Source organism: Stigmatopora nigra, chromosome 23 (assembly GCF_051989575.1).
Source record: "Stigmatopora nigra isolate UIUO_SnigA chromosome 23, RoL_Snig_1.1, whole genome shotgun sequence".
Lineage (NCBI taxonomy): Eukaryota > Metazoa > Chordata > Actinopteri > Syngnathiformes > Syngnathidae > Stigmatopora > Stigmatopora nigra.
In genome coordinates, this window is record NC_135530.1 from 2,128,247 (window position 1) to 2,142,906 (window position 14,660).

The window sequence follows — 14,660 nt, forward strand, 5'->3', positions numbered from 1 at the left end:
AAAAAGATCATGATAAACATTTCGTTTTGTAACACTTTCACCATGTGATTTCCGTTTCCTGTTCCCTTGTTTATGTTTACTTTCATTTTCACTTGTTGTTCGTGATTTTTTACAAAAAAGTAAAGTGGTAAGATTTTCCATGTATTTATACATATATGTAAGGGCGAAAACAAAATTTGGTAAGATCACAAATGGTTCGAGGTTGACAGGTATGTATATTCATGAGAGAGCGTTTAATATGTAAGAGAGAGTTTAGTATCTAAATATCTGTTTTCAACAGTACTTAGATATTAAACTTCTCTCTTAGAAATTAAACTTTCTTTCAAGAATATAATTTTGAGAGCTGGTTTCAACAGTAAACTCTCTGTCACCATTTGACCAAAAGACCAGTGACCAAACGTCCAACGACCAAACATCCGAGCACCATTTACGGGGAGCTTCCTATTCATACAGTGAATTTGACGCAAGTTTCTTACATTTTGTTCTGCACGATTGTTGCTTTGGCAGTTTGGAAGAGTTGCAGAGGACCTTGAAAGGAACCAGGTGGAACACCGCGAGGCACTCTCTCAGATGGAAGCTCAGTTTGTTTGAAGAAAGAAAAAAAATAACTCCTACATGTTGGTTTCACGTTGCATAGGCTCCTGGCCCTTTTCTTCATCTGGTCGTTTTGAGTCCCCCGCTTCGGGTCCTCCACGTTTTTGGACCGCGTCAGGATCCTCTGAACCGGCGGGTTTATACTGCTCGAGTTTGCGCTCACGCTCTAGAAGTCTGTAATTGATAAAGTTGCCAATAAACAGCCACAAGGCCGCCACAATTACCACGGCTCCACAGCAGAAATACATGGTCTTGTAATTCTTGCTCATGTCTACCAGTTTCCCTGTAAAACAAAAACAAAAATGCATAAATAGGCATCAGAATGAAATAAGATATGGATTCATGTGGGCCGGACCATTTAATAATATATATTATATATATTTTTTTATTTTCTGAATTGGATTAAAAAACTGGATAAATATGCCATGTCTGGATGCTTATAAAAAAACGGTGCATTGTTTGTGTGTAAAATACAGAAATAGCAATCGTTATTGACACTGCGGCTAAAAATACAATGCCCTGTATAGTTGTGAATATACGGTATATGACCCCCCGAGCCATATCAATGGTGGTCGGACATTTGGTCGCTGGTCTTTTGGTCCCTTTTGGTCGCTGGTCAAATGGTGACAGAGTTTAGAGTTGAAACCAGATCTCAAAATTATATTTACGAGAGAGAGTTTAATATCTAAGAGAGAGCGTTTAATATCTAAGCGAGCAAGTTTAATATCTTAAAGAGAGAGTTTAATATCTAAGAGAGAGAGTTTAATATCTAAGAGAGAGTTTAATATCTAAGAGAGAGAGAGAGTTAAATATCTAAGAGAGAGAGTGTTAAATATCTAAGAGAGTGAGTTAAATATCTAAGAGAGAGAGTTTAATATATAAGTACTGTTTAATATCGAAGTTCATTTGACCGGCGACCAAACGTCCGGTCACGCAATTCTTAGTTGCCATTGACAAGTTAATCAGAATATGAACAGTTTGTTATTGTAAATGAAATGAAACATAGCATAGTAGTACCTGCAATGGGTGGTCCAAGAAGAACCGGGCAGCATTCCACAATGGTGGTGAGTCCAACCGCACTGGAAAACCTCTGCGCCCCGACCATGTCCATGAGACTCTCAAAGAGTACCGAGCTGACCATGCCAAAGGCAAATCCGAAAAAGATGGCGTAAACCACCAGGCCGGTGTAGGTGCTGGCTAATGGGCAGAGGATGTGACAAATGCCGTTGCAGAGGACGGCAAAGCTGAAGAAATACTGAATCTTGGGGCGAACCCAACGTGTGTTGGCTAGAAGGCCCATGGAGGGTCTGGCAAACATGTCCACGAAAGCCAGAATGGAGAGGAGGAAGGCGGCGGAATACTCGTCCACGCCCATGTCTTTGGCGTAAGCGGTGAGGAAAACGATGGGGGCGAAAAAACCCAGGAACATGATGACATTTCCCGAGAGGTAGATGAGAAAGCCGCGGTGTTTGAAGAGCGACAAGTCCAAGTATTTGTTGACTAGTTGCCATGTGGTGAGTTTCTCCTTGGCGCTGACCACGTCCTTCTTTTTGAGTTTGGACGGCGGCGGTCCGAGAGGACGCATGAGCGAGCCGGCCACGCAGCAGTTGAGAAGTAGGCCAGCTAGGATGAGGAAGCTACCTCTCCAGCCAAAATGGTTGAAGAGGTACTGGTTGAGTGGCGCCAGGGTGCTCAGGAAAACTGGGCTACCCGCCATGGCTAGCCCATTGGCGATTGGACGCTTCTTGTAGAAGTATTTGCCAATCATGGTAAGAGCTGGTTGCAGGTTGAACGCCAATCCCAGTCCTGTTGAGAAATATATCACAAACAAGTTTTTTTATGGAGCTGTTCGTTAATTATTTACTGCCTTTGACAGCAATAGATGTCCAATACATTTGCACTAAAAGGTAAAAATGGATTGGAAGCCTAACACCATCCTTGACAGCCAATGAGTTAAAATCTTGAATTGACACAATTGATCATAATGTGTTATTCACTTTTTTAAAAATATTTAAAATATTGAATGTCTTCCAGTCCAAATTACTTTAATAATTCATTTAAATGTATTACACAAGTGCACATATACATATGTATATATATATGCACATGTATACACATATACATATACACACATATATACACATTTATACACATATACAGGGTGTCTCAAAAGATGTACTCCCTTAAGACAGAAGCCAGTCATGGCAACTTCCTTAATTGGATTGTGCGGGACTTACCTCCAATAACGCCGATGCAGAGGTAAAGCTGTACCACGCTATTACAAAACGAAGCCAGGGTCATGCCGACAGCGCACAGGCAGCCCCCCATCATGACGATAGGCCTGCAGCCATAAGTGTTCACCAGTATACTGCTGATGGGACCTGCCGCAGAGACATATTTCAGTCGTATGGGGATTAGAGTTCCTCTTATTTACATTTGCAGCAGTGATCAGAATTCACAGGGGGTCAGAAATGAAGAAACCCACCCAAGTCCATATATTAATTTTCTTCAAGGGAAAACAGTTTATCATCCCCTGTCCAGTACTTGGATATTAAACAGTACTTGGATATTAGACAGTACTTGGATATTAGACAGTACTTGGATATTAGACAGTACTTGGATATTAGACAGTACTTGGATATTAAACAGTACTTGGATATTAAACAGTACTTGGATATTAAACAGTACTATATTATTATTAAACAGTACTTGGATATTAAACAGTACTATATTATTATTAAACAGTACTTGGATATTAAACAGTACTATATTATTATTAAACAGTACTTGGATATTAAACAGTACTTGGATATTAAACAGTACTTGGATATTAAACAGTACTTGGATATTAAACAGTACTATATTATTATTAAACAGAACTTGGATATTAAACAGTTCTTTGATATTAGACAGTACTTGGATATTAAACAGTACTATATTATTATTAAACAGAACTTGGATATTAAACTCTCTTTCTTAGATATTAAACTTTTTACTAAACAATTTATTGAGAGGTCACTTTCTAAACCGTGACCGGTCATCTTTCACTGCCGATGACGATGCCGGATGTCCAATCCATTTTGACTGGGAGAGCCTGGCAGAAACCATTCTCTGCAATAAATGGCCGCCAATGAGTTAAAAAAATTGAATACTATGTTACCAAAACATAGCAATGACATAATAGGGCAAAATTTAAAGCAGTAGCGTCCCAATTTGTGTAGTTTTAAATTCAATTTAATGGAAAATGTGCTGTATAAACCACACAAGATCACAACTATTCCAAACCCTAGGCTAAATCTTTCTACTGTAGGCAGAATATTGGGTTCTATGTTGCCTCATCCAAGGACAAGTGGAACCGTCTCTATGTGACTCTCTCTCTCTCTCTCTGGATTAACTCGGCTGATCCCACGCAGGCGTGCAGAGGCTCTGCAGCTTCAACACGTCATTAGTGAGCAATGCTTACCTCTGAAAACTGATGTAATAACATGAGGTATTGCATGCTAAAATATGCTCTACCCAATTTTTGTACTTTTTTAACTACTGCCTAAAATATGAGTTCACTTTATGAACCGAATCCGGGAATAAATTGCAGTTTTTCCGTACTACATTTCCAGGATTTTATTCTTGACTAATGTATAAACAAGAGTGTAAATGTGCCTAATCATAATTTATGTTAATTTATTTGGTATTATACTGCAAGTCCGCGTTTTATACTGCAATTTGTACATGCTACAATCCCCCAGTCAGTGTGCTAAATCCCTTGAACCATTTTAACATGGGATTATAATCCAGCAATCCGTTTTCTGTAGATTTTGTACAGGGAATAAATCTTTACATAGCCGGTTTCTGGTTATCTATAGTATGGGACTGAGACAGAAAAGCTAAAAATATAACCTACATTTTAAAATACTGTTACGTGACCGAGTTAACCATTTAGAATTGAATTATCTGATTTTACTGTCTATAACTTCTGTTCTGATTCGGGTCAAAATATCCTTTACGTCAGTCTTGCCCTGTTCATTTACTCTATTTGGAACTTGGCACAGCTGCCATCTGGCCACACTCTAATCCCTCGGTCACTCTATCTACTGTGGTTAGAAACATCAGTACTTGTCAACAACAACAACACGGGCCCCAAAAGACAATTCTCTCCAATTTGTATCGGCATCATATGTGTGTTTGTATACCAAAATCATCGTGATCAGACATTTGGTCGCCGGTCCTATGTTCTTAGATATTAAACAGTACTTAGATATTAAACTCTCTCTCTTAGATATTAAACTCTCTCATGAATATAATTTTGAGAGCTGGTTTCAACAGTACTTAGATATTAAACAGTACTTGGATATTAAACAGTGCTTGGATATTAAACAGTACTTGGATATTAAACAGTACCTAGATATGAAACAGTACCTAGATATGAAACAGTACCTAGATATGAAACAGTACCTAGATATTTAACAGTACTTAAATATGAAACAGTACTTAGATATGAAACAGTACTTAGATATGAAACAGTACTTAGACATTAAACAGTACTTAGATATTAAAATCTCTCATGAATATAATTTTGAGAGCGGGTTTCAACAGTAAACTTTCTGTCACCATTTGACCGGCGACCAAAAGACCGGCGACCAAAGGACCGGCGACCAAACCTCCGAGCACCCAAAAGTATCAACTAACCTGCTGCGTACATGACGGCGAGCATGATAGATGAAATCCATGCAATTTCACTGTAGGAGGCACCAAAGATAATCATGATGTCTTTGAAGAAGACGGCGATAGCTTTGGGAAAGGCGTACGAGAAGCCGATGGAGATGAACGACGCCACGACCACGGCCCAGCCCCAACCGCCATCTGGCGGGGGTACGGCTGGTTGGCCAGTGACTGGGGGTGGCATCACTGGACCGACACTGGCTCGTCACTGCAACGACAAGAAGGAAACATGAACAATTTAACTTGTGGAATCAACTCTTAAGGATATAAACTTCATTGTTTTCTTCCCCAGAGTACCTACTTATAAGTCTATGTCAGTCTATTGATAGTACCCCAAGAATTAGCTGTAACTCAATACTTTTATGCCCTCCAGGAAATTGCCAGGACAAAACAGACAGGCCACACATACCAGCCGTTCCACATCCTGGTGGAAAGCATGTGCAAACACTGACCCACACGTTTTACAACTTTCCGATTCACTCCTACCTGCGATTCAAGGTTAAGCCCCACCCACCATTCACCTTCAGACCGCCCCCGTGCCCCACAAGCCCTTCGGCAAAGCAATGGAAACTGGGCGGGGGTTCAACATTCATATGTGTGTGTGGAGGGAACAGGATTGCAAGCGAGTGACAAAAGCTGGCAAACAAAAACCACAAGCACGCATGCCCTCACAGTAAAGCACAATGACCGGGCGTTTATTTACGCCATACACAACAGAGGACAGCAATTTTCTGTCTAGGCAATTTGACTTAAACACCGCTGCTTTCAATTTTAAGTTCTCAGGCGTGTGACAGGGCATAACCGTTTCAATTTGACCATACAATCAAAATAAAGCTGAAGATTAAAAATGAATTCATTTGAATGTAAATGACCTGCCCAATCGGTGCTTGGACGTTTGGTCGCCGGTCTTTTGGTGGCGGAGAGTTTACTGTTGAAAACAGCTCTCAAAATTATATTTATGAGAGAGAGTTTAATATCTAAGAGAGAGAGTTTAATATCTAAGTACTGTTTAATATCAAAGTACTGTTTATTTTTCTAAGTACGGTTTAATATCTAAGTACGGTTTAATATCTAAGTACAGTATAATATCTACGTACTGTTTAATATCTAAGTACGGTATAATATCTACGTACTGTTTAATATCTAAGTACTGTTTAATATCTAAGTACTGTTTAATATCTAAGTACTGTTTAATATCTAAGTACTGTTTAATATCTAAGTACTGTTTAATATCTAAGTCCTGTTGAAAACAGTAGATATTAAACTATCATGAATATAATTTTGAGAGCTGGTTTCAACAGTACTTCAATATTAAACAGTACTCCAATATTAAACTACTTAGATATTAAACTTCTCTCTTAGATATTAAACTCTCTCTCATAAATATAATTTTGAGAGCTGGCTTCAACAATAAACTCTCTGTCACCATTTGACTGGCGACCAAACATCCGGCGTCCAAACGTACGAGCACCATCTACAAGACAGAACACAAAAATTATGCCATGTATGTAAACGAGTCTACCAATTGTTAGCTCTTCTCGATCTACTGTATTAGAGCAACTACTCATTGATACTCAGCTTTTCATTATGACTCACTCAAATGGCACAAGTCCAAGAATCAAAACAGTCTCTTGAATACTAAATCGTCTCATCCATTTGTCTACCTTACAAGGACATCTTGGAAAAATCTGTCAGAATGTTCAGCCATTTGCTGTGCAGTAAAAAAATAGATAAAAAATCATGTTGCAGTAAAAAAAATAATAAATCATGTTGGTTTAACTTTCTACATGGCATGACTACATGGTGTATAATTTTCATTTACCTGATGCAATTGCTAGCAACTCAACTTTCTGGAGTAACTTGATAATCTTGAATTATGTATGTCTGCTGTGGCGGACATGTTACTCAAGCGGGGTACTACTACTACTAGGAAGGATTATGAAAGTTGAAACGAGGTTTATAGCTGACAAGTACTATGGTGACTAAATCCTAACAAAATGTACAACAAAATAAATAAAGAGTGATACACCATAAGACCTTTCTCTCTCTCACATTCTATAAATGGCATCCAAATAAACAGGTGTTATAAACCCGCTCCAAGGTTTCAAAATGAAACACGACCTCTGACTCTCATCAAGACTCCGTGTTGAAAAAGTTATGACGTGTCGACTTGAAGGGAATCTCCAAATTGTAGTAGAAATACCTGACTATTAAAACCTATTAGCAAGTCGCTTGTAGGAACGTACATCAACATGACAGCTTAACCTGGAATTGCAGTTAGACATAAGAAACAAATAGGATTAGTGACCACAATCTAAGCAACAAGTTGCACTTAAAGAAATTAAACTGTGCAAGCACCTTTCTAAAGTTCCAAAATAAAGATTACTGTATTTTCACGACTATAAGGCGCACTTAAGTCTTAAATTTTCACCAAAATAGACAGGGTAATTTATAATGCAGTGTGCTTTATTTATGGGAAAAAAAGGAAAGTGTCATTCATTGACAGTGCGCCTTATAATGCATTGCGCCTTATAGTCGTGAAAATACGGTAAATCTTCTAGGACAGTAGTCCATTAGCAGTGTTGTCCATACAGTTGATTTGTGTCCCAACAAACGTTCTGCTGGGTACATGGAAAGGGGTCCTTATACTACAGATCAGGTGTCTCATCAGGGAAGTCAACACAGGCACCATTTACAGTAAATAATGGCCATGACGTGGCATGAGTCTGATGATTGTTACATTTCAGGGAGGCATCCAAAAAAGTGCCATAACGATCATGAAAGCCATTATTCAGGCAAACTTCTGACCACCAGCGTTGCCGGACGTTTGGTTGCCGGTCTTTTGGTCCCTTTTGGTTGTTTTAATATCTAAGTACTGTTTAATATTGAAGTACTGTTTAATATCGAAGTATTGTTTAATATCAAAGTAGTGTTTAATATCCAATTACTGATTAATATCCAAGTACTGTTTAATATCCAAGTACTGTTTAATATCCAAGTACTGTTTAATATCCAAATACTGTTTAATATCAAAGTGCTGTTTAGTATCGAAGTACTGTTTAATATCGACATACTGTTTAATATCGACATACGGTTTAATATTGAAGTACTGTTTAATATCGAGGTACTGTTTAATATTGAAGTACTGTTTAATATCGAAGTACTGAAGAAAATTGTTGTCCTGTGTATGGCGTAAATAAACTGTCACCATTTGACCGGCGACTAAACGTCCAGGCACTGACTATCAGTAGTTCAAATCTGTCCTCTGTAGAAGACATTTGTAAACCTAAATATCCCACCCAATTTATCCAATCGCATTAACTCTTTTGTACTCCATATGAGACATTCTGAGCTTTCCCATGATATCAAATTTCTTTTGCAGTATTCTAATTACTTCAAATGAATTGGGGGAATTTCCAAATAAACATGATTGGACAACATTTTCTTCCTGGTAGTCAGGAGGTTGAAAGAAATCAAATCCTCAAAAAGAATAAAGGGCAATCCACATGAAGCTTTAACTTCAATGTAAGATACATGAATAAATCTCCAAATCTGACATCCAAAACATCAACCAACGAAGACATATCAAGTCATTATCGTCTTCAAATACCAACTCAACCAAGGCTTAGTAAACTAAAGCTCCCCAAAATAGCAACGGTTAATTAACTAACGCCCAGAATGAAGCGTCAAGTGGGAATTTCCGCTGGTAGCAACACGTGAACGCACCATCCGTATTCCATCACCCACGCACAACGCGACACGATGTTCAACCCTTCACTCTTTTCAATGTGTTTCCTAACCGCGTGGACACGTGTGGCCTATCCGCAACCCCCTAAAAAACGCAAAACTCGATTAATCGTGTCGTAAATCGCGATCTACGTTACTTTACCTCGAAGGGAGAGAAAAAAGCTGAATTTGTTCAGTTGACCTTGGAGGAGAAAGATGCGGCTGCTCTTGAATGGCGCACAGCGCGTGCTTCTGTCTATGCGCGTGTTTGTGTGCGTGTATTCGTGTGCGTGTGTGTGTGTGGAGTGTCTGAATTTCCTGAGTGGCGTGACGTCGTGGGCCGATGAAGCTGCAGAGGGCGGTGCTGTTGCTTACGTTGCCATTTTAGAGTCAAAGGACTGCCACGCGATCTAATAAAGACTTGCAAGTCATTTAAAATGGCCTTTTTCTGCACGTTTTATAATGTCTAAGTATGGAAAGATAAAGCAAGCATCACAACAACTAAGTATGTGATGTCATTGTTGAGATATGTCAAGAATAAAGAAAAAAAAAAGGATATGACATAGGTAGTGGAATAAAGACAAATACATAATTTGATTAGGTTCATCTAGATGAGCTCCTATAAATAGAATTATTGTATAAAATGTAATCTGATTACAGGATGCATTATCATAGACATTCTTGGTAGTGTGGAAATGTGTCCCCTAGTGGAAGTGAAAAGTAGAATAAATAAATAAATAGTACATGCAATTGTTGTTATTTATGTAGTAGTAGTTTTGAGGCTATTAAGAAATATACAAGTAAAGGGGAAAATGCAACCAAACGTCCGGCGACCAACCGTCCCCACAACCCTGTTTTTACGCATCCCTGGAGAGATGTTCATTACAATACAAACTCAACCTTAAAAGTTCCAACTCTTATCCCACATTTTTTATACTCATTTGTGGCACATAGATGGTGTTTATTGAGTAAAAGGTTACTTAAATGCAACACGTTCAGGCTACTTGGAATCGAGTTATCCTTCCCACGCGCCTCTCTGTTAACGTCATGTTTAAATATGATAGCTTTCCCGCTGCGAATAAAAACCCCAACATGAGCGTTTTCAGAACCCTGCTGTTTCAAAACAGCTCAATCAGAAACATAAGAAGGCCTCTCACTGGTGGGGTCAATTCGGGGCTTGGCTAGAGGGGCATATTAAAGCCCCTTTTTTTTCTACAATTGAGTTAGCGTAAAATAGGAAATAAACAAAGTTTTAAAAATTATAATCTGTTCTTTAAACTTTGAAACTAAATGTCAGTGTTTTAACAGACCTTTGTCCATAATTGGATTTAATCTAATGTTGCCAACAGCTATATTTTAGTATATAGTATATATATATACATATATACATATGTATATACGTATATATGTATATATATATACACATGTATATATACATATGTATATACATATATGTATATATACATATATGTATATACATATATGTATATATACATGTATGTATATATATATATATATATATATATATATATACATGTATACATACATACATATAGTACATACATACCTACACGTATACATGCATACACAAATACATACATATATACAGGTATACATAAACATACATACACGTATGTATACATATGCATATACATATGCACGCATACATACATACACGTATACATATACACATACATACACGTATACATATATACAGGTATACATATACATACATATGCACACATACATACATTCATACTCATAGATGTGCATGCATGCATACAGTAGAACATCTACATTTTTATTTTTACTGCTTAATCTCCATTCCCTATAAATATCTCCAAGGACCCTTATTATTTACTTCCTAAGCAGTTCATGTTTACCATTAAAGTGACTTTCAAAATATAGTCAACTTGAGAACCAATCCACCGTCATATTCTGACAGTAGAGGACGCTATAAGGTCACCACTATAAGAAGCAAGTTGTCCTTGATTGGAGCCACTGAATATTACCCAGTTTTTCCCCCCAAAGCACCATAAAAAACATACTGTGCAATATCACTCATTTTAATTTAAAGATGTATTATTTTTCCACCTGACTAATAAGACAAAGCTCTTTCCATACCTTGATGTTGACCTCAATAGGCCATCTTGTTTACCAGCCTCTCCCGATTGGTGAACGTCAAGGGTGAGCATGTCAACTATCCTGCAAAAAAAAAACATAAAAAGAACATTATTTAAACCCACATTTAAATCTCATTTAAAACTCAGTCATCTCTATTTACACTATAAAGTCCTTCTCATCAAAATGTGATCAACAGGAATCCAAGAACCAGAAAAAAATATATGACAATATCTCATGTTTCACACAAGGTTCCCACTTTTGTTCTTTATCATTGCTTTCATGGTTTTCAGGTGGTCCCTTGACATGCAGAGATCATTGATTTAAATATGTTGATGGGTCCTTGGACCACCCCCACTGTGTTCTGCCCCACTGTTTGAACAGCTGTGCTTTCTTCATCCCCGCCAAGACCCACCGCTGCTTCCAGTCGGCAGGAGGGAAGAACCAGAGTGTAGAAAGGTGGGGGATTCCTGCATTTTGGGGCATTTTGGAGCAAGGAGAGGGGCTCCGGCTATGGTGGGACTATACTGCCTTGTTTACCAGAGCTCAGCTGTAGACAAACACATGAATATTTACAGCAGGGGTGGGCAAACTTTTCAGCCTGGGGGCCATAATGACTTTAAGAATTTGACAGATGGGCCGGGTCAGCACAAGATACGATACAGATAAAAAAGTGCATCCGTTAATAGTACATATGAAACATAAACAGAGAAAAAAGGACGAAACTATTAACATACTCATCATTCATCATTAAAGTAAAAAATATAAAGTACAAAGTCAAGTAAAAAGTATAAAGTACAAAGTCAAGTATAAAGTACAAAGTCAAGTAAAAAGTATAAAGTACAAAGTCAAGTATAAAGTCCAAAGTACAAAGTCAAGTATAAAGTACAAAGTCAAGTAAAAAGTATAAAGTACAAAGTCGACAATAAAATCTTAACTCAAATGCCGTTTTTGTGGAATATGGCGCACGCACTTTTGTTAGAAAATAAATGAAGATGAAGTCCAGGAGGTTAATGGGGAAGTTAATTAGATATTGAACAGTGTTTGGCATTGTTATGAGTGAATACAAAGCACAGTGCTCCAGAAAGAAGGCAAAAATGGAGAGTGATTAGCTTCAAAATTAGGTCTTATTCTAGCTTGGGGTGAATGATAACTACAATCAATACTAACCTCAATCTAATGCAGACATGGGCAAACATACAGACCACTCTCATTTGTTTTTTTGGGGGAGTTTTACAACCCTTCTATCATTTTCTAAATGACATTTTAATATTACTTAATACATTCCTTTTTACTTTACTTTGTACTTTATACTTTTTACTTTAATGATGAGTGATGAGTATGTTAATACTTTAGTCCTTTTTTTCTTTGTTTCCTTATGTACTGTTAACGGATGCACTTTTTTATCTGTATCGTATCTTGTGTTGACCCGGCCCATTTGTCACATTTTTAAAGTCAATGTGGGCCCCCGGGCCAAACAGTTTGCCCACCCCTGATCTAATGCCCTATATTTTCTGACCTAGAAGCCCATCCTGATGTCTCACTAATATCAACCTTGTTTTCATGCGTGGGTGTTTATGCGTAGCTGAAATTTTGAGGCGAAAATGTTGACAAATTACGGGCATCAGTTTCTCGGTCGGCCCGAGTCGGTCGTCCCATTAATTATGAGAGGCAGCCAGTCCCACACACTGCTTCATTTATGACTCGTTTGCACAGCAGACATTTTGTTTTCTGACTCAGGGACACGTAATTGGCGGTGGGTGCACAATGACCACCTTAACACGGCCACTTTGGAGCCTCTCAGCTGCCCGTCAAAAAATCAACCACACACAGGCTGAAATTCTGACAAGGTGGTCACTGTTCTCTCGGGTCAAATGGGGCTGTGTGGGCTTAACTTTTTGGATAACACATATTTGCATGCCATGTCAAAATCAAAATAAAAACTAATGCGTGCTAATTTCACACTACACATTTTTAAAGACTTATAAAATTGTTCATAAGTTGAAATTGTTCATAAGTTGAAATTGCTCATAAGTTGAACTTGCTCATAACTTGAAATTGCTCATAAGTTCAAATTGTTCATAAGTTGAAATTGTTCATCAATTGAAATTGTTCATAAGTTGAAATTTTTCAAATTGAAGTTGATTCAGTGCTATATTTTGTATTATAATTTATGTTTAAGGCCTATATAAGTATATTGAAGATTTATATAAGTACATTTGTATGTTTAAGGCTTATATAAGTAACCAGCATTGTGACCCTAGTGAGGATAAAGCATTTTAGAAAATGATGGATAGTCCCACGACCTACATATTGAAAAAATAAATTTTACAAGTTCTTTCGCATTGGCCAACATGTACGAAAAATAAACATTAACTACTTATGTTTAGTTTTTTTCTTCATGATGCCTAATGCGTCATTTTTTTAACTGATGACTTTATGATTCATAGTGCACCGAATATGGTCAATTCCTTAAAAAGTAGGCTCTAATGTGTGGCGTTACAAATAAGTGTTCGCAAGGTTTATACAAGCCTGAGAACATGTATACACACTCACACATACCTTCCCTGACACTCCACCCCAAGTCTGTGTGTGTGTTTATACTACCAGTCACCTGGAGCTAAGCATGCTGGGTCGGCATTTTTGCGCCTTGTTTCTATTCTGAGTAAAAATTCTGGCAGTCGTCCATGTGCGGCATTAGTCGCCTACAACATCTGCTCGGCTGTATGTGTGCTTCACACAAACCGCAAAGGCTCTGGCACACTTTTGATGTTCATTTCATAAGTTGAAATTGTTTTACTAAATGTTTTTTTTCAGTACAAACCAATGCTGGTTACCGTATTTTCACGACTATAAGGCGCACTTAAAAGTCTTAAATTTTCTCCAAAATAGACAGTGCGCCTTATAATCCAGTGCGCCTTATATATGGAAAAACAGAAAACCAAAAATGAAAAACCACCACTGTCGGATATTAAAAAAACACAAACGCCTGAACTGAAACAATACTGTTAAATATGCAGATGCCATCTTAGTTTACAAAATCTTCCATCATATAGCTCCTCCCCCACTGCAAGATTTTATACGAAAAAAATCCAAAACATCAACAATGGCTGGCTCTAGAGGTGACTGTAAAGTAGTGAGTGCTTCATACCTGGAAGTCAATAGCAATTAACGTATTTTCACGACTATAAGGCACACTTAAAAGTCTTAAATTTTCTCCAAAATAGACAGTGCCCCTTATAATACAGTGCGCCTTATATATGGAAAAAAAAACATTCATTGAGGGTGCACCGTATAATGCGGTGCGCCTTATAGTTGTGAAAATATGGTACTTATACAAGCCTTAAACATACAAATGCACTTATATAAACCTTCAATATACTTATATAGGCCTTAAAATAAATTATAATACATAATATAGCACTGAATCAACTTAAGAACAAATTCAACTTATGAAAAAGCGCTCGGAATCTAACTCGTTCATAAGTAGGACAGGAAAGACA

The 14,660-nt window shown here is 37.7% G+C and overlaps 1 protein-coding gene across 2 annotated transcripts; it reads right to left on the reverse strand.

Annotated features, from left to right (window-relative positions):
* Positions 1–321: 321 nt before the first annotated feature.
* Positions 322–9,477, reverse strand: LOC144181477 (monocarboxylate transporter 2). 2 transcript variants are annotated; one of them, XM_077709997.1, is made up of 5 exons: positions 9,200–9,477; positions 5,278–5,518; positions 2,832–2,975; positions 1,612–2,400; positions 322–877 (listed from the first exon to the last, which is right to left on the reverse strand). In XM_077709997.1, the coding sequence occupies exons 2-5, from the start codon at positions 5,492–5,494 to the stop codon at positions 612–614; spliced, it is 1,416 nt and encodes a 471-aa protein (XP_077566123.1). In that variant the 5' UTR covers positions 5,495–5,518; positions 9,200–9,477; the 3' UTR covers positions 322–611. The 2 variants fall into 2 exon arrangements, with proteins under 2 accessions (XP_077566123.1, XP_077566124.1); XM_077709998.1 differs by lacking the exon at positions 9,200–9,477 and adding an exon at positions 5,720–5,740.
* Between the last annotated feature and the right edge of the window lie 5,183 nt (positions 9,478–14,660).